Raw genomic sequence first — 21533 nt, forward strand, 5'->3', positions numbered from 1 at the left:
TGGATCTATTCCAGGCTAAAGAATCTGAAATATTAAAATGAAAAGTTGTACTAAATATGACGGAGGTTTGATGTGTCAATAATATGTCATTGAGCTTCTTCCATAATCTTCAAAATATTTAAATAAATCCTCAGTGGAAAGGTGTTCGCAAGAACTCAAACTCAAAAGATCCTTCAAAAGTTGCCTTTCGGTAATACGAGCTCGGGTAAAACGAGATTACGGTTAACATGAGCATTTCTTGCACACCGACTGAGTGCAAATCTATTGTTATCTGTCTACATATATTTAGTTTTATCTAAAAGAGATAGATCCCATGTCTAGCGCCCTCTACTGCCTTCCCTTTTTCTTTGATAGTTTCCGAATCATGGGCACAATATCGCACATAGTAACCCCAGTGTTACCCAGACTGTGCATTTCTCCTATTGAACTTGTGTTCGTTTTTATCTCCCCCGGTCTAATCCCCACAATGATCAGACGAAATCCTGATAGCAGCGTGTACATAGTTGATGTGACATTTACTCAAGGCATGCCCAGTGACACGGTTACCAAGGCAGGCTTGATTGGCCGTTGTTGAGGCAGGGGCAGAGAGCTAATAAAACACGCTATTTATGTGTGTGATGGATTCTGAAGGAAAAGAATTGTCTGTGGGGTGGAAAACTTATTACGAATAAATCTATTCAGTGGAAGGGAAACTAAAGCCACTTTAATTGTCAGTTGATTTCTGTAACCAAATAACGAAAGATACGTGGAATAGTTGGTCATGTTTCACCTGGTCATTTGGTTATTGATGATTCACTGACAGGAATATCGTCAAAGGCCAAAAAGTGTTTCAATAAATTGAAAATAACAGCGAGAATGTAACATGCTTCCGCCGTGTTGGATAATTTTTGTATGGTTTGGCACACTTAATTTGTTTCCCGTTTGGACCTTTTCGGTTGTTAGCACTATGAATTGGATGGCCCCAAAATATTGGAGGATTCTTTTAGAATAAACCTTGTCAACTGTCGTTACAGAGTACATCTTTTTATCAAGGTTATATCAAATCCCTTTTACACCTTGATTTTGGTCAACAGTGACATTTGGATTATTCGCATTAAATCTGTAATTAGTTTAACTAAAATTAATTAAATAAGATCAAAACAAATTGGAAACCTCCTATGCTGTCTCTGAGATGAATATGTATTTCAAAGTTCCTGACATTCAGCTGTGTCAATAAATCAAAGGCTCAGTAAACGGACTTTAGGTCGTTTGAAGTGGATCCACATTCATCAATTTGCAAACTGCAACCCAAGAGTGAGCCTGCTTGGTGTCTGTTTCAAAGAGGGTGCGGCTTACCCGCCAAGCGATGATCAGCAAACTCCCGGGCGATCCTGACCAAGCAAAGTTAACTTTGGACCTCAACTTTGAAAAAAATAGGTGATGAGCCACGGCGACTGTTTGACACCCCTGCGGGCGGCATGTTGTGTACACACTTGTGCCCAACATTTTAAGGGAGGGCCTTGCGAGTTCTTATCTTTAGCCCATACCTTAATCTGATATCAAGCAAAGGATCTGTGTTGATAGGTACCCGGACTCATCAGTATTGGTTCCAGTCGGCAGCCAATGTGTTCCTCTTTCACATGACGGCACATGGTATCTAGAAAACACCGAAGATCGCTGTTTACCGACCCAACACTATGGCTTTGGCCGGGAGAAGCCGGCTAATTCTCGGCCTAGTTTTTCTGTGGAGCACGGCGTCTTTACTGAGTGTCGGTGATGCTTGGTATGTGCAGTTTTAGGGTCTGTTTTTCTATTAAGTGAAGGCGATTCTCGAAAAGATAACCAGGGAATACCATTCAGGAATGTGTCATTTCAAAAGATAACATCATGGTCTGATAAAGGAATATTCCAGATGTATAATAATTGTTTCGTTCGTTTAGTTTGGCATAACTTCTTGGGGCAAACTTGTGAAGTCTTAATGTCGACAGCTGTTTGAGTGATGTTCTGCAGGTGATTACACTGATCGACACGTCGATTATTATTTGAAAAAACTGTGGGTACGTTTCTTCTTAGAAGGGATCCTTTACTTGTATAAATACAAACGGTCCAAGTTCCATCGTTCAGTGCTACAAAGGCTGAAGGGTTTCCTGCGTTGGCTCGGTCATGACTTGATAATATGACCTTGTATAAAGTTTTGAAAACATTACTTAAACCGGCTTTTAGAAACAGCTTTGCAAAATGTAGCGAGTTGTATTTATTTGTTTTATTTTTAGCCTTTTTCATGCTTGTACGAAAAAATTAAAGCCGCTCTTTCTTTATGAAAAGAATAATTTGAAGTTGTGTAATCTCCGAACCCATTCACTTCAAATTTTCAAAAATTACCTGACATAAAATATATGCATTGCTACCAAAGTTGGAGGCACTGTCAATTGTTCATTTCATACACTACAACAAAACGCCTGATTTCCTCACTATTCACTGTAGACCAAAAGCTAACTTACTAAAACGTTCGAAGGTTTTATTTTTCTGGTTTAGGTGTTTTGTAGGCGACAGACGAAGTTCAACCTACTCTTGAATTTATAGACTGTTGGCATATGTAAAGTTTTTAAAAAGTTGGACCTGTATTGTTGGAGTTGTTTTTGAAAGTGGAAATTTCAGCCCACAAAATTCCTTTGCATGAAACGTTTTTAGCTTGTTTGTAGGTTGATATTATGGTAACCCGATAGTTACCCACCAACACCCAATTATGCCCAATAAAACAGGTGCCTACACATGGCACAACCCATGAACTCGAGTATTTGCCAAAAGCATACCAGAAATGGTGATGAAGTGCTCTACCAATAGCGTCTTATAATAACTGACAGTGTGGTCATTGTTATCTGTTGAAATCTCACCGATTGCCTGTGGATCATTCTTCTGAGATTTTTGGTTTGGGCCTCGGGGTATTTGATCATTGTACGTACATTGAAAAGATTTTATGTTATCAACCAAGTTTATAATTCACAGAAAATTATCGATAGGAATGGGAATTTACCCTGACGGAGGCTTTGAATAAATTTCAGCAGCGGATGGGAGGGGGGCGCACTGGGAGCACGCCCCCGGCCATCTGCACGGCAATGAATTTTAAATTGGCTCCATTGCATTTGCGACTAAGGACTTCGCACTGCACAGTCGCCCCTTTCTGAAAATCCGGATTTCCCTTGAATTGTATAGAAAGTACATCGACTAGAAAATGTTTTCACATACAGTTGCAATTTGCCCTCTCAAAGAAATGAGAAATATACAAATCAACATGAGCACGCACTGGAATAAACTTAGTTTGTGCCAAATCGTTTAGAGTTCAACTCTGCACATCATGTGTTCAATTTCTCTGACATCTAGAAGCTGGTAATTTAACCATCAGCTTCTCAGGAAGTAATGTGCTGTACGACCTCTTCATCAGCATTTCAAAATTGTGTCAGAAATCAAGTCAATGTTTCCCTTCTTTCAGGCGACACTGGCATCCAAGTTACTCAGACCCGGACGAAGGTAAGTGAGCTATCATAATACGTAATGTTTTCGGAAGGCTGCATTAAGGAGCAATGCTTGGTGGTGTGGGGATTTTCACTTTTATGTTTTTTTGGGGGGGGGTTTATTGTTTTTTTGAGTGATTATATTGAAGTTATTAATCCATGTGTCGATTGATCAATGGTTTGGTGAATTGATACAGCATAAATTGATGAACTGATGAGTCGATGAGTGAACTGTCAACCGATTGATGCATTGAGTGATGGCTAGAGAGATCAATGGGTCAATCAATGGATTGACAGAGCGACAGATAAATGGGTCCATGGATGGATTAAAGGATTCATTTATGGCTGGAGGATTGATCGATCAATTGAAGGATGTATGGAAAATAATTGATCGATAGATTGGTTGTTCAATGGACTAATTTGTCAGTGGTTGACAGGTTGAGAGGGTTTTAAACTTGTTTGTGTGGTTTAGTGTTTTGTTTCGTTTTTTGTGTGCTTTAGTTTTGTTCTTTTGAGGTGTTTTGTTTTGTGTTTGTTTGCTTTAGTTTTGTTCTGTTGAGGTGTTTTGTTTTGTGTTTGTTTGCTTTAGTTTTGTTTTAGTGAGGTGGTTTGTTTTTGTGTGTGTTTGTGTGCTTTCTTTTCCCACTATTAATTGTTGAGATTTCCGTTTTCATTTCATCACCGTAAAAGGAATTTGGAAGGACGTAGTTCAGTGTTCATTACTCAAAAACCAGGATGACGAAACCACACTTGCACCAATTAAGCACCCATCCTGTGAACAGGCAGCAGTGGATATCTCGTCATGTAAAGTCTTCGAACAAAGCAAAGAACACGTCCCTGTTTGTTTCTGACGTATTGTGCTAAATGTCAATAATTGCTTCGCTTGGTGACCGAAAAAGGCTAATCATATAGTTTGTGACGTCATACCAAACGTTTGTGTACTTTGTGTTGGTTTGCAGTTGGTACACCTCTTCACTGAGATGCTTTACAAGGAGTTGCTATATATTGAAGGCTTAAGCAAACAAGTCTAAAATCTAAAGCCTCGATTCCCGTTTTGTTTTGTTTTGTTTTCTTTGTGTAAACTATATTTAAACTTACCCAAGTAAACAAAGGTATGGTTTAGTATTCAACTTTTGCACGTGGAAGAATGCTCACACGCAAGGAGTTAAACTATAATTGATAGGGAACAAAAGTAATTTGACGCCTGATGCTTTTCCAAAATAAATCTGTAGGCAAATTAGGCTTTTTTGTCGCTGCTTTATTTATCATCTCAACTGTTTTAGTTACAAATAATGATTAGCTGAAGTCTTTGGAAGTTGTAGAGCCTCCCTCCGAAAATCAGAACAATTTATTGCTATTTTATTTCAAATATTGAGGTATTCATTTTGCAATCCGATTTTTTATTCCTTTGTGTGCTGTCAGGATTCGCAAAAACCACAGGACTGACTCTATTCGATTAATGTCTGACGCCAAAAAATAGCTTCTCACCGAGAAAGCCACAGTATTGATTTTAGATAAATTCAATGTAATCCAGGTTTATAATGAAGATGTGCCGTCGAGATTCTGGATTGCGGATTAGCTGGGTAACACCAGCAAATTGAGTATACTTTTATCTATGGTTATCATGGTGGACATCTGTACTTGTTGCATGAATTAACGGCATTAGTGTGACGGTCATTCTATATAATTTGTAATGTTTCAAGTATTTCCTCCGTTCACGTTCTGTTTGTAAATCCCAAACGATTTTGATTCACCGAAAGACTGGAATTTATGCCCGGAGGTTTCAATGCCGTCTTACATGTATTGGGGTACATATATGTATTAAATGTGAAATTGTTGATCAATCCGTTAAAATCTTAAACACTATGCGGATTAAGCGATCATTAAAACGTTTATTTCATTCGAAAAAATATAGCCCTGCAATAAATTTTGAATTTAAAAGGTAACTTTATCAGAGTTACCCGAATTATTCTTGCTTGATGAATTTTGCGGGGATCGTTTAGGTTATTGCTTCAACTACAAATCCAAGAAGCCTTGCCTGATTTACTTGGCTACGGCTTGCAATAATGCACACGTCTATGGGAGATAGCTGCAGCTGCTGTAGCCAGTGACCACCTCAGGGAGTTAAAGGGGCACGCTTTGTTAGTCGTTGCCAGATAATTCCTTCGTGGCCTCACCTCATTGCATTCACATTTGATGTTTTAAAGGAATTTGAAACTTTAACAAAAGAAACAGACTGTTATTGAGTTGAAGGAAAGCCTTCTTCTCGAAAAAGGTGAATTAGATTAAGCCTTTAGACTACTCCTATCAAAGTATCAAAAGTATGCCTAGAAAGTTTCCATGTCACTGGAATTTTGTTGGAAGAGTTCAGAGTATCAGACGCTGATAACAATGCAATATTTTACAACCCAACCGTCTTATCTCCGGTGAATGCTTCTTGCATTACGTAAAATCGGGTACCTGCTTGACAACCAAAGAAGATAGGCATGTTAAGGTTACAGAATTACACTTACTATAAAGTTATCTACCGGCATCCTACCTTTAGAAAGATTAAGACTGACGTGTTTCCGGTCACTGCTGACGTCAATAGACACCATGTCCCCCACCTATATCTCAGTTACTGTACTTTATCAACGTCCGTACTGATGCCATGCTGATTGCAACAGTTGAATGCACTGATCCCATAAAAAGAAAAATAAACTCAATTAATGTTACCAGCAGCAGGACACAATTTGAATACGTTGCATTAAGTTGAAAAAAAAACGCTTAAAAACTTATGTTAAATAAACCTCGTGAATACGTTCATCGTGTATTTACATTCGACTATATTTGTTTTGTTTTGTTTTTATTTAAAATCAAATAAAATATGATAAAATGTACTTTTTAAATAAATCTGAGATGTATCCGTTTCATATATGTTCTATCATCCTTATTTCAGGAGATATCACAGAAGCGTTCCTGACAATAACATTAACACTTTGGTGATCATTCCCCTGCACCTTTCTATGAAACCTTTTTACGTTGATCATTACGTTCCCTGATTTGATTTGAAATGCATATACATTTTTATTATCAGACAGGTCAGCTTGAAGTTTTGGTATGACCAATGTGGGTGATGTAAATTTTGATGTGTCGTATTTGCAGACTTTTGGTCGATTAGGATTTCAGTTTCTGTTAATTTTACCGTAACCACTTTTTTCTGTATTCTTATTTCGACAGCGTATGACGTAAAGAGAAATGTCATTCAACCCGTGGTGAAAAAGAGTGCGCAATTAGCTTCATACAAAGATGGCGCGCATCCCCGTTATAGAAGGAATACTCTGCCGATCAGCTACAGAAGCCTCAGTAAGTTACCAAGGTTACAATACTAGCAACTAAAACAATATGATCATCATAGAGAGGGTAAAACGAACACTGATATATTGTGTATTACGAAAGGAAAATCATCGTAACAGATCTACGACTGATATAGGCAGTTCTTCATTTCCCTACTTGCACTTTGACATGAATGAATTGGAGTTTCAGTTTTAAGTCACCTTATATCTCATTGCTATTTGAATCGTGAAGCCTACACTCAATTAAGTTGTTTATAAGATACCCCATCTTACTGCCCGTGCTATAAAAAATAACAGCCTTGACAGCAAAATGCCACCATACGAAGCGTGTTGGTAATACATTATAATGATTGATCAATCTATAGCTGGGTTAGGCCTACTTCAAGTACACCTAGTAGATAAGAAAAAGGAATTGGATGGGGAGGATAGATGTAGATTGATCCAGGATGGTACGTTTCCCCTTAGTTTGCTTCCTATTGGAAAATATCACGTTGATAGGTAAATTTCCTGCCGTAATTTTATTCTTGAAGTTTATTTTGTTCAAGGTGAAAAATGCTCACTTCAACGCGTTATCGACGTTATGCCATGGGTATCCTAGTGTGACACAATTATTACGTCGTGATATACATGTAAATGTAATACGATAATGTACAACTTCCACATTTCGAATGTCCGCGTTTCGATGTAAAAGCCTTGTTTATTCACGGCAGTTGTGGGCCAGATCGGACGAATAAAGCCTGATCCAGTGTTGCGCCACTGTGCTAAGGTTTGTCTAACATTTACCGCGACATACAAAGAAAATGTCAGTGACCTTTTCACATTACTAACAATCGTTGCCTGGTTTGTCAACTTCACGATATCTGCTTTGGATTAATCTCATTTCATTGCAACAAGGTGTGTCTAACCACCGACCATTTTGATGTAATGTTTGCTGTGACATAGAAATTGTCAGTGACCTTTTCACATTATGAACAAAAGTTGCCTGGTTTGTCTACTTCGCGATGTCTGCTTTGGATTAATCCCATTATAGCTCGAGCGCATTCATTTGACTATGAGTGTTGTCGTCTGCAAACACGAAAATGTCCGTGCCTGGACAAAAAAATATCTAATAAAAGAGGACAGAAGTGCTGAATACCTAATCACGTCTTAACCAATAATTTCGATTTGATAGCGATTTGAAGGTTTAGCTTTCTCAAAAGTTTCTGTTTTAAAACAGGCCTTAAAAACATAGTTTATAACGTCAAGTGGAGAATTTTTCTCACAGCTGGGTAAAAAAAGTTTACATATAAAACCTTGCCTGATTGCGGTCAGTTCTTTACTGAAATTAATAGCAAACATCATCTTAGCAAAAATGGGTTTCAAACTGGAAAAACCACAGGAACCAATTTGATCACTCTGTGAGGTGTATATATTAATTCGTTTAACGAATAATAAAATGTTTTTATTTTACTTACAATAACCGGCGACAGCAGCTTCTAACGATCTATCAATGCATACTAGTTCTATAAAACGATAAGGTCGCGCCTTCCTTGAACGCATTTTGATTGGCTGTAACTTGCTAAGTAGACTCGCCTCAGAAAACCACGAACTGTAATGTGAGGCGAGCTTGCGTGGGTGTATCACGCTGAGACTGCATGATAAGCCGTGTGCACGGCAGGCGACTTGAATAAATTCTGGCAATTGTATAGATTACGGCTTAAGCTTTAGCAATTTCAGAAAAATGGTCAACTGCAAAGATCGTTTTGAACCATCATCGCACGCATTATGAACCCCAAGAATTTGTTTCAACAATCAACTTTATCTTATCAGTTAAAAAAAATTCAAAACCCCTTTATATTTTCGTAATGGTAAATTACTAATGGTCTACAAAATTATGTGGTTGAATAAGATTATTTCTCTTAAGTGTCTTCAGCTTCAGTTGGTCTATGTTTAGGTTGATAGCCAGAGTAAATACTGCAAAATCCTTGTGCTTACCTTTTGTTGCAGAAGTGCATCCTTGATGCCCCACATACACCCCACCCCCAAAGCAGGTTTTATATTGATTAATAAATGTGTATGAGAATATCATTGTAGTAAAGTCAAAGTGGTATTCCTTGTGCATTCATAAACAAAATTACTATTTTGCTTGATTGTACAATATTCGTGAGACCATATTTAAAAAAAAATGTACCTGCTTCATAAACATTCTTACTGCAATTGGCCTTATGACTCGCCAATTACTGGTTTGTGTGAATGAGTTGTCGTTGGGTTGGAAACCATAATTTTTTTAAACAAGCTATTTTTCGGCCACGTACCTCTTTATGGCAGGGTCAAAGAAAAGCTTAAACTAGTGTCTCGTCAATCTTTTTTCCCAGCTACGTTTTTTCCTTCTTTGTTGGCTAATTTTCCAAAGTATGTCGACTTCTTATTTTTATAAACAAAATTTATGGCAATAAATGCAAGTTCAAGATGCTGTTAGCCAGAATGGAAGCTCCTGTAGATGGTAGAAGTATCAGAAAAGGCATCAAGAAAATCCGTCACCTTGGAAAAAAATCCCCCAAAAGTGCTACCTCCTCCCTCTGAAAAAATTGGATGAGGACTTTTTACGTAGCATAATCATTAATTTTGATCTGTCATCTTCTTCTTCATCAGCATCAGGCCAGCAAGGCCCAAGCGTTGCACCTCACTGCACTGCCTGGTCTCAGTCACACTTCCGAACATTTGATGGGAAGACCTTTAATTTCCACGGTGCCTGCCAATACACGCTGGTCCTGGACTGTTCATCTTTCACCTTCCGTATCTCCATTAAGAATGACATGGAGTGTTTCACACCAGGTACCGGTGTCTCATGCAACCGAACTGTAGAGATTCATAACGGTGATGCTGCATCGCCAATCTACCTGAGGCCTGGGCTGGTGGTGGGGCATGAGTTGTCCAGTCTTGATCTCCCGACCTCACTCGATGGCCTGGTAATAGAGAAGGTTGGCGATAGTATCATGGTCACCAGTGGGCTTGGTTACAAGCTGCTGTATGATGGTGATGAGAGTGTTACCGTCTACATCACCTCAGATAACCTGAGACAGCAAACCTGTGGCTTGTGTGGAGTTTACAATGACGATCCATCTGATGACTTCAAGGGACCGTTTGGAACATACGACAATGCCTATGACTTTGGTCTCTCTTGGAAAGAAGGTACAAAAATGTGCTTCTTGAAATGTTTGTGACTTTTGCTGCAGTTGTTGCTGCTGTAGTGTGGTTACTGGTTAGCATTGTCGTCGTATTGTTGTTTGTGTTGCTCTCTGTTTGTTCTTGGTGTTGCAGCTACTTCTGCTGTAATTTCCAACACTTCTCTTGCATTGCAGCCTTGCAACCAACACCCCCAAAAGATCTTATGGAGAAACAAACTGAACCTTTTTTTTCAGATGGTGATTGTGAAGACATCCCAAGGCCAAGTGTCTTGTGCACAGAGATTTTTATTCCACCTCATCTAGTTCACCAGTACAAGGGCTTCATTGACCTTTCCAATTTTGTCAAAGCAACCTGCAAGGCACTAGAGGATGAACCATCCTTCGCGAGTTGTCATTCGGTAAGACACTAAGATAATACCAAATGGTTACTTAGCACATAGGGCTTCATTGATGGTCAATTTTGAGTGCTGTAACAATGGAGAAATAGACTATACTGTAAGTACGTCATTTGAAAGAGTTTGTCCATATATTCAGACCTCTGTAAGTATGGAATCTTTGCCCCGTGCCCATTGAGTTAATAATGCTCTATGTAATGGTTTTGTTTTTGATACAGATTATTAATGTCAATCCTTACATTGAAGCCTGCCAGAGGGATGTGTGCAATTGTCAGAACGGCCAAGATGAGTGTGCGTGCAACAGCCTGACAGCGTATGCTGCAGAATGTGCACGATACGGTGTCAAGTTAGACTGGAGAAACAATGATCTGTGTCGTAAGGACAGACTTTTGATCTCTTATTGTTTTGTTCATTGTAACCAAAGAGTGACACATTAGACTGACAGAATTGATTGCAGACTGTAGAAACGTGGCACTACAGTTCAGAGGCCTCCAGACTTTGACCAGTTACAGGGGTTCTACAAAAGTATTATATTTCGTCACCGTTTTCATGAGGAGTGTAAAACTGGAGTGTGAAAAACTAGGTTTCAAGAAAATTGTATTTGAAATTGGTCGTTTTTCAAATGCTGTTTTTCCCAGTCTTTCCCTTTCATAGCTGATGCTGTGTCTGTGGAACACAATTTGTCGCTCTGAGAAAACGAAAAATGTAGTATAGTTGAATTTTGCCCCAAGGAGGTCATCATTGATTCGGCTGATTTCAGAAGATTTGGTAAAAAGTGATTACAGCAAGTTGTAGGCATCACATAACTTAGTTGATTTTGAAAAAAAAAAGGAATTTGAAGAAAATCCTGATCTTTGGCCAGTTTGTCTCTTCTAGAAAGCAGTAATAATTTGAACCTGAAATGTGTCCTGTTTTTTTTACCAAAGTTGATGTTATATCAGTGATCTAAATAGAATATCTCAAAATAATTGATTTTTGTCATAATTTAATCTAATCCTGCAAGATTTAATGTAGTGGAGTTTACTCCAGTTTACAGTTCAGCAAACTGTTATACAATTGATCTTAAATGTTCTTTTCTGCCTTGTCTTACCCCCTATTCATTGTATTCAGCTTGGACCTGTCCATCAGGGACTGTCTATCAGAACTGTGGAACTACCTGCACCCAGACGTGCGGCTCAGCAGCAAGCGACTGTGAAGAAGATCATTCTGTTGGCTGTATTGAGGGTTGTCGTTGCCCTTCCGACCGCTTTCAAAACAGTGATGGTCAGTGTGTGAAGGAAGAAGACTGTCCGTGCATTAGTAATGGAGTGGAATATGAAACGGGATCAACGATATCTGATGGCTGTAATGAATGGTAATGCCACTTCTCCAAAAATTGTTTGAAATTGTTGTTTGTAGAACTCACAAGTAGTCCAAAACAGATGGGATAAATTAGGTTAGGCTTGCAGTTGCACCATGTACCATCAAGAATCTCTTTCATGAGTGAGTGGTTTCAAGAAGAATCAATGGTGAACACTCGACATTCCGAACAGTATGCTCTGTTCATCTTCAGGAGGGTGACTAGAGTGTTTACCATCAGTTCTTTTCAGAACCACACACTCATAAAAGAGATATTTTTCTTGTACATGGTGCAACCGCAAGCCTAACCTAATTTAGTACTTCCACCATGCATAGCTTCAAGGCTTATCCAGAATATGGGATATTTCAAGTGTGATGTTCCAGACATTTCAATGTAGTACAATTTCAATATAGTGTAATTTCAATGTAGTATAATTCTTAAGTCACAAACTATGGAGGGCCTGACATTTCGATACTAGCAGAATCTCTCTCAAAGGCAAATGACAAGTGGACTGGACAAACAAGCAAACGTGGAATCCACCAAGCATGGATAAATGCAGGACAAAAGGAAAGGTCAAGAAAGCTACAGGCTGGATAAAGGGCAAGGGGTGAAGGGGACTGCATGAAAGGCATGGTTGAGTAACAAAGGGATGTGTGGGAAGAGATCCAAGAAAAATACAATGGAACGAACTGGATCCAAGGGGGGGGGAACTGCAGACAAAAGAGAGGGAAAGAAAAGAGTGTTAGTTATAGTTTCCCTCTTGGATGTTCAGGCCATGGGGTTGTATGATGCAGAGGTGCTTGATCCAAAGCTTCTCCCTGTTGAAGTGAACAGTATCTTTAAGGTGCCCAAGCGATTCTGTGCCCTGGTTAGGAAGGTTGAAGTGGTGGCTATCAGGGTATCTAGTCGTTTGGTTTTGACCGTAGATCTGTGGCCATAGAAACGCTTCTTGAGAGAGTTGTTGGTTTCTCCAACATACTGAACACTGCACACCCTGCAAGAGATAAGATATGTCACATTAGAAAAGCTACAAGTGATAGTACCTTTAGTTCTGTGGGTGGTATCGGAGGAGTGTCCGGAGAATGTGTCTGATTCCAGGACATGGTTCTGGCAAACAACACATCTGTTAGATTCGCACTTGAAAGTGCCTTGCTGGGAGGGGGGAAGGGTATCCAAGGGGGGTACCTCTGCCCAAACGATAAGGGGTGTCTGGGATGGCACTGGCAAGGCGGTTTGAAGTGTGCCGAATACGATGGTTGTCGTTGATTATTTTGCAGAGGGGAGGGAGACGCGGGTAAAAAGTGGTAACCAAGAGAACCCTGGGGATGGTTTCTTCAAGGGGGTCTTCTCCTTGAGTGCAAGACTTCTAGGGATGGAGCGGGCCCTATTGATAGAGCGTTGAACCTGGTGATAGCTGTGTCCCCCTGCAATCAAATGCCTCATCAGTTCCTGTGTATGACAGGAGAAATCTGAATCAATAGAACAAATGCACCTCAGTCTGATTGCTTGGCTGTATGCAATGCCAGTCTTGCAGTGTCTAGGGTGACAGCTGGATGAGTGAAGATACTGATGGGTATCTGTGAGCTTGGATTACAGGTCAGTAGTCACATGGTGGTTTTCCTTCCGGATGCTGACATCAAGAAAGTCTGCCTGATGGAGGGAATATTCCGAAGTGAACTTAATTGTCCTGTGGAAAGAATTTATATGGTTAATGAAGATATCTAGACTGCCACTGGTCCAGATGAAAAATACATGATCAATGTATCTCTACCAGATCCAAGGGCGGCATGGTGCTGAAGTAAGCATGCGCTCTTCAAGGTTACCCATGAAGAGGCAAGCAAAGGAAGGAGCCACGTGAGTGCCCATAGCTGGGCTATGTACCTGTTGATAGTGTTTGTCCATGAAGGAGAAATTGTTCTTGGTTAGTACACGTCTCGTAAGTGTCGCGCCATCACTGATGGGGGAGTTGTGTGTCTGCTCTTCACGATGGCAGAGCAGCAGGCACGAATACCAGTTTCTTCAGTCACAAGAAGAGTAATTACTAAATGCTGCTTGGAAACACAAAGTGTTCCACTGATACCTGACAAAAACATCCAGTTTTTTTTTTCAAATCTAGAGTACTGTTTTGTGTTACACCATGTTTTTTTATTTGTTTACAGCACTTGTAACAGTGGCAAATGGACATGCACCAATAAAATCTGTGAAAGTGAGTGCTCTTGAATTTTGTTTAATAAGTTTACCACACACAAATGGTTATATCATTTGTCTCATATCTGTCATGAATTGAACTTCTTTCATTAGAGTTTTTTGAGGTATGTTTCAGCCTTATCCCAACTGTTTAGCAATGAGAAAGAGATGTAAGAATGAATTAGTTCCCTGAAACCGTAGTTAACTCTTTAGGTGCAATCTCCTTTAATTGTTTAATGTCAGGTGTGTGAAAAAGCCAGTGCAAGTTAAATTTGAATAAAATCTGGTACACTGTGTTATCTGATTGCATAGAAATGTAACAATTTTAATTTCCCAGACTAAAGACACTGTTTCTATACCTCATGATTTGGGGCAAGCTTTTGCATAGCGACCACCATCTCTGGAATGGACTGGTTCCTTTGTGCCATTCTTATCCATTGAGAACAGTGTATTGTTGCAAGGTGTCTCTTATGTAACTAAGCAAAAGCTTGCCCCGAATCACAAGGTATAGCAACAGTGGTTTTAGCATAGAGAATTCAAGTTGTTATGTTTGCGTGAATTTAAAGAATTCAGTGTACCAGGTTTTATTTAAATTTAACTCGCAAATGGCTTATTTGTATCTAAGATATTTGAATTTCCAGCACAAGTGTTGAAAGTCACAACTTCCATCATTTGTAGAGACAGCAGCTTCCGGCCTACATACCTGCACAAATGTTTGGTTGCCATTGTATCCATTACAGATTTATAGATTAGATTCTTGTGTGCAAATCAAAGATTTCAAGGAGGACTTGTATTGTATTTGATTGTAGCTTTGTGTTGGGCTTCTGGTGATCCTCATTACAAGACCTTTGATGACACCCACTATGGTTTCATGGGAGCATGTACATACTACCTGGTCAAAGACTGCTGGAATGATGATGACAAGTTTGAGATTATTGCTGACAATGCCCAGTGCGGTCACCCTGGTGTAACCTGCACTCAGAAAGTGATCGTGAAGAATGACAATGACTATGTCAGACTTGATGGTGGCCACCGCGTTGTTGTCAATGGCAATGACATTACACAGTTCCCATTTACTCTTGATGGAATAGTGGTGGACCGCCCAACAACTTTGCTGACAGTGGTAAAAGATTTTGTAAAGACTTTCCTGTAAATATTTCAACCTTTCCCTTATGTATGCTTTCTGATGAGTTTTTAGATTTTTGCATCTTTTCTCTACTCTCAAGATTCCTCTGTTTCATTTCAGTGCCAACTGTAGCATCGTTAGTGTGCTCTGATTGAGTATCTTGGCCCTTGTATCCATTACAATATCGATTCAGCGTATTTAGCCATTATTTCCCTAATTTTCTGTGATGTCAGGTTTCACTCGGTAATGGCATGGTGGTTCGTTGGGATGGCAGGAATCGTGTTGAGATTGTCGCTCCACCAAGTAAGTTCAACAGGACCTGTGGCTTGTGTGGAACCTTCAACAAGAACCAAGCAGATGACTTCATGACCCCAAGTGGTGAGATAATTTGACTTAACTGGGATTAAAAGAGTGATTCCAGTCAACTTATATGTCAGAATTTGATAACAATAATGATTGCCCTATATAACGGAACATGTATTGCTTAAACCAGGGTTTGCCATAACTTTTTTCTCACTTGCCAGCCGGACCAGCAGTGATGGCTTTTACAAGTCCGCCAGCATTTTCACTAGTCCGCATCTTCCCCCAAATGTCAACATTCGTTTTTGGCACTAGTGCTTTCTGCTCCAACATTATGCATAACAGTGTGCACTCGGTGCTGCCTGTTGTTTAATTGTTGATGAGTAATCATAAATGGCCATGGGAATTCCAGCAGGAGCTTGAGGGCATGCATCACAATCAACTATTTCGTCGCTTACTTCAGAATATTGTTTAACTAGACCGCCAGACTACCCAGACGAGGGCTTTCGCTAGACCCCGCGGTTTTTACTCGACTTGGGCTAGTGGACCTGCGTCAAGGTCGAACCCTCCTGCTGAAACCCACTTTAGAAAAAAATTTGTTTCAAATTTTGTGTACAGATTTGGCAGATTTTATGAGTAAAAATTTACTGCATGCCCAAACCCCAACTCTAGGTGACCGAGTTGCCTCGGCTGTGGCTTTTGGAAATAGTTGGAAGGCCGGCTATGAAGGAGAGGCTTGCCCAGATGTTCCTGGAGAACCCCCAGATGTATGTGAGCTGTACTCGCAGAAGAAAGATATTGCCTTTGAGCACTGTAACAAGTTACTCACTGAGCATGTATTCAAGCGTAAGTAGTTTCCCTGTGAATACTGACTTTTTTATAATATGCACATACCCTCATCCTACCCTCTCAACAGTTAGAAACTCAGCAAGAGGAGTGCCATATACTTCTGGATTCAAGCCCTTACCTTCGTCATTCAAACACTCAAGAATGTCTATCACATGTAAATAGAGATATATATTGACAATTGATATAACAGTGAACTTTGCCAACATCTAGATCCGGGGGTGAAGTAACAGCTTTTGTTTCCTGGCCTACGGACAGACAAACAAACTAGAGACTCACATGAAAAGATAAAGCACATAAAAAGGTGTAAAACATCAATCCAGGCCTTATTTACCCCTATTACCATGTTTCCATAGTTACATGCTTTATGTTTCTCCTTGTAATATTTTGGCATTGCAGCTTGCCACCGAGTCTTAGACCCAGGACCATACTTGGAGGACTGCAGATATGACGTCTGTAATGGCAATGATGGTGATGACCATTGTCCTTTGTTTGCTCAGTATGCCTCTGATTGCCGACAGAAGGGTGTCATATTAGACAACTGGAGAAAGGCTATACCGGAATGTGGTATGTGTTCCAACAATCTTCCACGAGATTGACTACAACTCAACCTTCCAAAAACCTTCAAAATCCATTTGAATACTGTCATTAGGATTTTGAAGGATTGTGGAAATTAGAGCCCAGTCATAAATATGTCAGCTTGACGTCCCTTGAAAGTTTAAGTACAAAGAATGTGCTATTGATGTCCTGCAGTACAAAGAGTTTAGAGGAATCAGGAAGGTTTGAATTTCTAGTAGGAATACCTTGGAAGTTAAGGTACTAGTAGACTTTGTCGGCAGACATCTAAAGAGTATTCCCTATTGATTCCGTTTGGATCTTAAATGGTTCAGTTACTAATTTAGAAGTTTCCATTCTCAGGTTCCATAATAAGCTTGTAAAATGTATTCAAATGAACATTTGGACCTACTTTTTGAACCAAAATTGGACTTTTCATCCCCTTACTGGTGGTTTTCCTGCAGATGTCCCGTGTGAAGTTCCAGGCATGTCCTATTCAGAGTGTGGGCCCTCTTGTAAAACGTCTTGTGAGTCACTTCGTATCTTTGCTGACAACGATGACTGTGTGGATGTTTGTGTCGAAGGATGCCATTGTGATAATGGCACGGTGCTTGATCACCGTGGCAACTGTATCCCTGGCCACCAGTGTCCATGCTATGACGAGTTTAAGTGGTATGATAGTGGTGAAACTATTGAGAGGGACTGTGCAACATGGTAAGTACTTGTATAGAAAGATACAGTGCTTGAAAAGTCAGAGAAAATTTAGTTGAAATATGATTTAGTGTATCTGTGTAGAATTATCCTGCAACAGTGTAAAATGACATTTCACTGTAATGAGAAACGTCAAAGAATTAGTGAGTTGAGTAAATTTTAGAATAAGACTTAACCAGAATAATGTTTAGTATGCTTCCTGCTTATTCATATTTTGTTGTTGATTGGGCATGGTTTCTACATTCCTTTATTTTTTGTCTTTTAGCATTTGTCAAGAAGGTAAGTGGCAATGTGACGATACCACTTGCCCAAGCATAACCTGTCCAGACAACCAATTCTACAGTGAGTGCACTGTTCCACCAGAATGCCGACGTACTTGTGCCAACTACCACAATCCACCTGTGTGTGAAGGGCCATGCTTACCAGGATGTGAGTGCTCGCCTGATTACACGCTTCATAACAGAGAGTGTATACCTGTCTCTGAATGCCAGTGTACATACAAAGGAGATGTGTATGAGCCCGGCCAAGTCAAGCGTGTTGGATGCCATGTTTGGTAGGTGTTCAGAGTGTCTAGTCACGTCTATCATAGATAGAAACTGAGATTCAAGTTGACTTTAGCTACTTTTTCTCATTTTGTCAAAAATGTTGTTCATTGGCATTATTCTTTTGCATTAATACAAACATTATTTTCTGTTTTCAGTACTTGCAAGAATGCCAAAGTGACATGTAGGAATGAATATTGTGAAGGTAAGGTTAGCTCAAAAATAATTGGAAATGAGGAGTTACCCCTCTGCCTGATGTTTACATACACATACTTGCCAACAGGTACATGTACCTGCTGATTTAATTGGAACTGTTCCGACTGCAAAAAATAGAAACATCCCGATATCCATAAAAAGACCAAAAAAAAACCTTAAAAATCCCATCAAGGGCATTATTTACAGAAAGAAGAGCTAGGTACTGTTTGCTTTGGCAGAATGGCAGTTGTTACACATGCATACAGTGTTTACATGAATATAGCTTCTCTTGTAGGGGGGTTTTGTTTGCTTTGAGCTCGTAAAATGGATATATTCCTATTTCTGACTTGGCAATGTTGGCAGGTATTTACATGTATAAAGTAGGGTCATAACACAACTTTATATTCTTGTGGCCATTGTAGGGACATGTATTGCATGGGGTGATCCACACTACCAGACGTTTGATGCTAAGAGATATGACTTCCAAGGGGAATGTGACTATGTCCTGGTCACCAATAGCCACTTCCCAGATGTCAAGCAATTCCACATCATTGTTGGTAACGTGCCTTGTGGATCAGGAGGAGTCACCTGCACCAAGGCCATCACCATGGCAATAGGTAGAGATTTTTTTGACTTTCCATGTAGGATCGTTCATACTTTTTGATCACCGGTTTGTGGCCATGAGAAAAAGTTGAAATGTGATGAGACAGACAACATTTGTGCTGAGTGTGGTGCTCAAGGTATGACTTGCTGGCTAACTGGGAAAATTGTGACTCAACCCGGCCTGATGAGTCACATGTTACTTAAGTTTGAGTTGAAAACGTTTTACAAATCTTGCACAATAGAAATCAACACAATATAATTTATATCATTTATAATAGAACATCATTGTTTGCTGTTATCTTAATTCACTGCAGTGTGGTCTGTTATCTAGTAAAAAGTAGAGCTGAATTATGCTCTTTCTTATATGCCTATGAAAAAAATTACTTGTGACAACTTCACAGGATCTGTCTCATTTATTATGATCTTGGAAGGACCCGACTTAATCTTTCTCCACTATGTAATAGGAAGTGGTGCTGAGCAGGAGAAAGTCATGCTTGTCCGTGGGAAACCAATCGAGGTGGATACCGGTGTCGGTGATCTGAGTGAATTCATTATTACCGAAGCAGGCCTTTATATCTTTGTCCACACCACCATCGGTGTCACATTGATGTGGGATCGAGCTACCAGATTAGAAGTCAAAGTAACACCGGAACATTTTAACAGAGTAAGTTTCATTTATGACACACTGAACTTTCGGGGCCACCATGATATAAAGATACGTGCATCTTGGTATTGCTTATTTGTGTTTTCAAGAGAATGTTTTCTTTCTGTAAAGCACGTGCTTTGCCCTGGACAGTTTCTCTTATGTGCAGACATTGAAGTTTTGGGTGCGATGCAGCACAGGAAGAATTAAATTGGAAAGGTTATAAAAGCTTGTCTTTGTTTCTCTGAAAAAAATCACAAATTCACAAAAATAATGTTCAGTAAGACAAAAGTTTACCTTGGTTTCCTTGTTTGGCAGGACTAACCATGGAAAAGTAAAAAGGAACTGATGAAGTGATCTGTGCTCATAGTGAATATAATTGTAAGCTGACTTGTAAAATTAAAAGGAACACAAAGCTTTAATTGTTCTGTTTCTGCAGGTTGCTGGTCTTTGTGGAAACTACAATGACATCCAAGAGGATGACTTTCTGCCTCCTGGGGGCGGTATTCCTCTCATTGATCCCATAGAATTTGGAAACAGCTGGAAGGTACATATAACAACTATTCTCACCCTGAAATACAGAAACAGCAAAAATTAAAATTTAAGCTTTTCTTTACAGAGAAAGAGACTTTCATTGGCTTTCGAACATCTAGTAAAGAAAAAGATAAAAAGTTCTTTAAGATTAGTTTTTTGTGGGTAATAGAGCTTCACGGATATTCTCCACCACAGAATATTCCACATTAAAAAATTTGAATTTAGCCTTTGAAAACCCACCAGGAGTGCAATAGATAAATACTATTTACTCCTAGAGATTGGTAATAACTATTATATTTCCTTCCTAATAGTTGCATGATTATTGTGGCAAGCCACCTCCAATTACTGACCCCTGCGTGACAAACCCCCACCGCAAGACCTGGGCTCAGAAGACATGTGGCATCATCAACTCAGCCGTCTTTGAGCCGTGTCACGAGTTTGTACCCCCAGCTGAATACTTCCATAACTGTGTCTTTGATTCTTGTGCCTGTGACTCTGGTGGAGATTGTGAATGCATGTGTACAGCGATCGCAACTTATGCACAGATGTGTAACCAGCAAGGAATACCAATCAAATGGCGGACTCAGGACCTCTGTCGTAAGTCCCGTCTGATCAAAGTTAATTTTCACTCAACTCACGCCAAAGTTGCTCTCTTACCACTTACATGTATATTATCAGGGCTCATATTAAAAAAAGTTTGCCCAAATACAAATTCAACAGCCATTAAAGTATTAACTATTTAATTGTTTTCACCAGTTTGCCACTGTTTAAGCTTAAGGGATATCGGTAAAGTTTAACACATTTAACTCCTTTGGAGGAAGCTGGCTGAATACCCCCAGTTCTGCCACGTATGAGTTCTTTGTACTTGAACTTTGACATCAGCTGCCAAATTCACAAAACTTTATGCAATGGTGTAGCTCCACTTACGCCACATTTTATTGCATAAGTTGCGCAACAAAGTAAGATCGATTTCATGAAACTTATGTGCGGGTAAGTCTGCGACTTAGGCAACAAATGATGGCATAACTTACACGTCATTTTAGGTGGCGTAAGTGGCACCAAACGAAGCAAAAATGAATGATCTGACTTGCAGGTCCGGTTAAGCCTCATCATGACTGAAATTATTAAGGATTATACGGAAACGAACAACGTTGTTCAAGAAGTTAATAATAAACTTGTTCGGCTGTGAAAAAATGCAAAACTGTTTGTCCGGTCCCGACGAAGAAAAGACGAAAACTTTTGCAAAATGGCGGGCGGATGTGATTCAATGACTGTTTGGTGACTGCTGTTTTATTGGAAACAACAGCCATCATAAAAGCCGTTTTTGTCCTCGTCCAAGATATTTAATATTATTAAAATGTGGCGCATCTACACAACTTTTGTGAAATCGAGCATTACTATATTGTGCAGCTACGGCATACATTTGTGGCACAAGGCTTGTGCGTGGCTCAAAGTTATACCACGTTTCGTGAAATCAGCTGCAGTTCCTATTCAAAGTGATAACAGCTGGAGGTTTTGACTGTAGCCAAATACTGTGAAAAAGCCTTTGATTTGGCAGATTCGG

At 39.6% G+C, this 21533-nt stretch overlaps 1 protein-coding gene and 1 pseudogene across 4 annotated transcripts in view; one reads left to right on the forward strand and one right to left on the reverse strand.

Annotated features, from left to right (window-relative positions):
- LOC110989898 (mucin-5B-like) overlaps nucleotides 1–21533 on the forward strand; it is a 71220-nt gene that overhangs the window by 36281 nt on the left and 13406 nt on the right. For 3 of the 4 annotated variants that reach the window (XM_087133531.1, XM_087133533.1, XM_087133532.1), the window contains 18 exons: nucleotides 3470–3507; nucleotides 6711–6836; nucleotides 9458–9997; nucleotides 10228–10391; nucleotides 10607–10763; nucleotides 11499–11742; nucleotides 13887–13933; nucleotides 14724–15037; nucleotides 15274–15418; nucleotides 16013–16186; nucleotides 16586–16753; nucleotides 17206–17455; nucleotides 17718–18005; nucleotides 18153–18199; nucleotides 18612–18806; nucleotides 19257–19456; nucleotides 19875–19982; nucleotides 20281–20566. In XM_087133531.1, the coding sequence (XP_086989657.1) occupies nucleotides 3470–3507; nucleotides 6711–6836; nucleotides 9458–9997; nucleotides 10228–10391; nucleotides 10607–10763; nucleotides 11499–11742; nucleotides 13887–13933; nucleotides 14724–15037; nucleotides 15274–15418; nucleotides 16013–16186; nucleotides 16586–16753; nucleotides 17206–17455; nucleotides 17718–18005; nucleotides 18153–18199; nucleotides 18612–18806; nucleotides 19257–19456; nucleotides 19875–19982; nucleotides 20281–20566 (3491 nt within the window). Of the gene's footprint in view, nucleotides 1–1475; nucleotides 1763–3469; nucleotides 3508–6710; nucleotides 6837–9457; nucleotides 9998–10227; nucleotides 10392–10606; nucleotides 10764–11498; nucleotides 11743–13886; nucleotides 13934–14723; nucleotides 15038–15273; nucleotides 15419–16012; nucleotides 16187–16585; nucleotides 16754–17205; nucleotides 17456–17717; nucleotides 18006–18152; nucleotides 18200–18611; nucleotides 18807–19256; nucleotides 19457–19874; nucleotides 19983–20280; nucleotides 20567–21533 lie in introns of those variants that run through there. The other variant, XM_087133530.1, reaches the window with a different exon arrangement.
- On the reverse strand, nucleotides 12470–13593 carry LOC147799771 (uncharacterized; annotated as a pseudogene).

This window comes from Acanthaster planci, linkage group LG02 (genome assembly GCF_054643075.1).
Source record: "Acanthaster planci isolate LZ-2023a linkage group LG02, COTS_SCS, whole genome shotgun sequence".
NCBI classification, from domain to species: domain Eukaryota; kingdom Metazoa; phylum Echinodermata; class Asteroidea; order Valvatida; family Acanthasteridae; genus Acanthaster; species Acanthaster planci.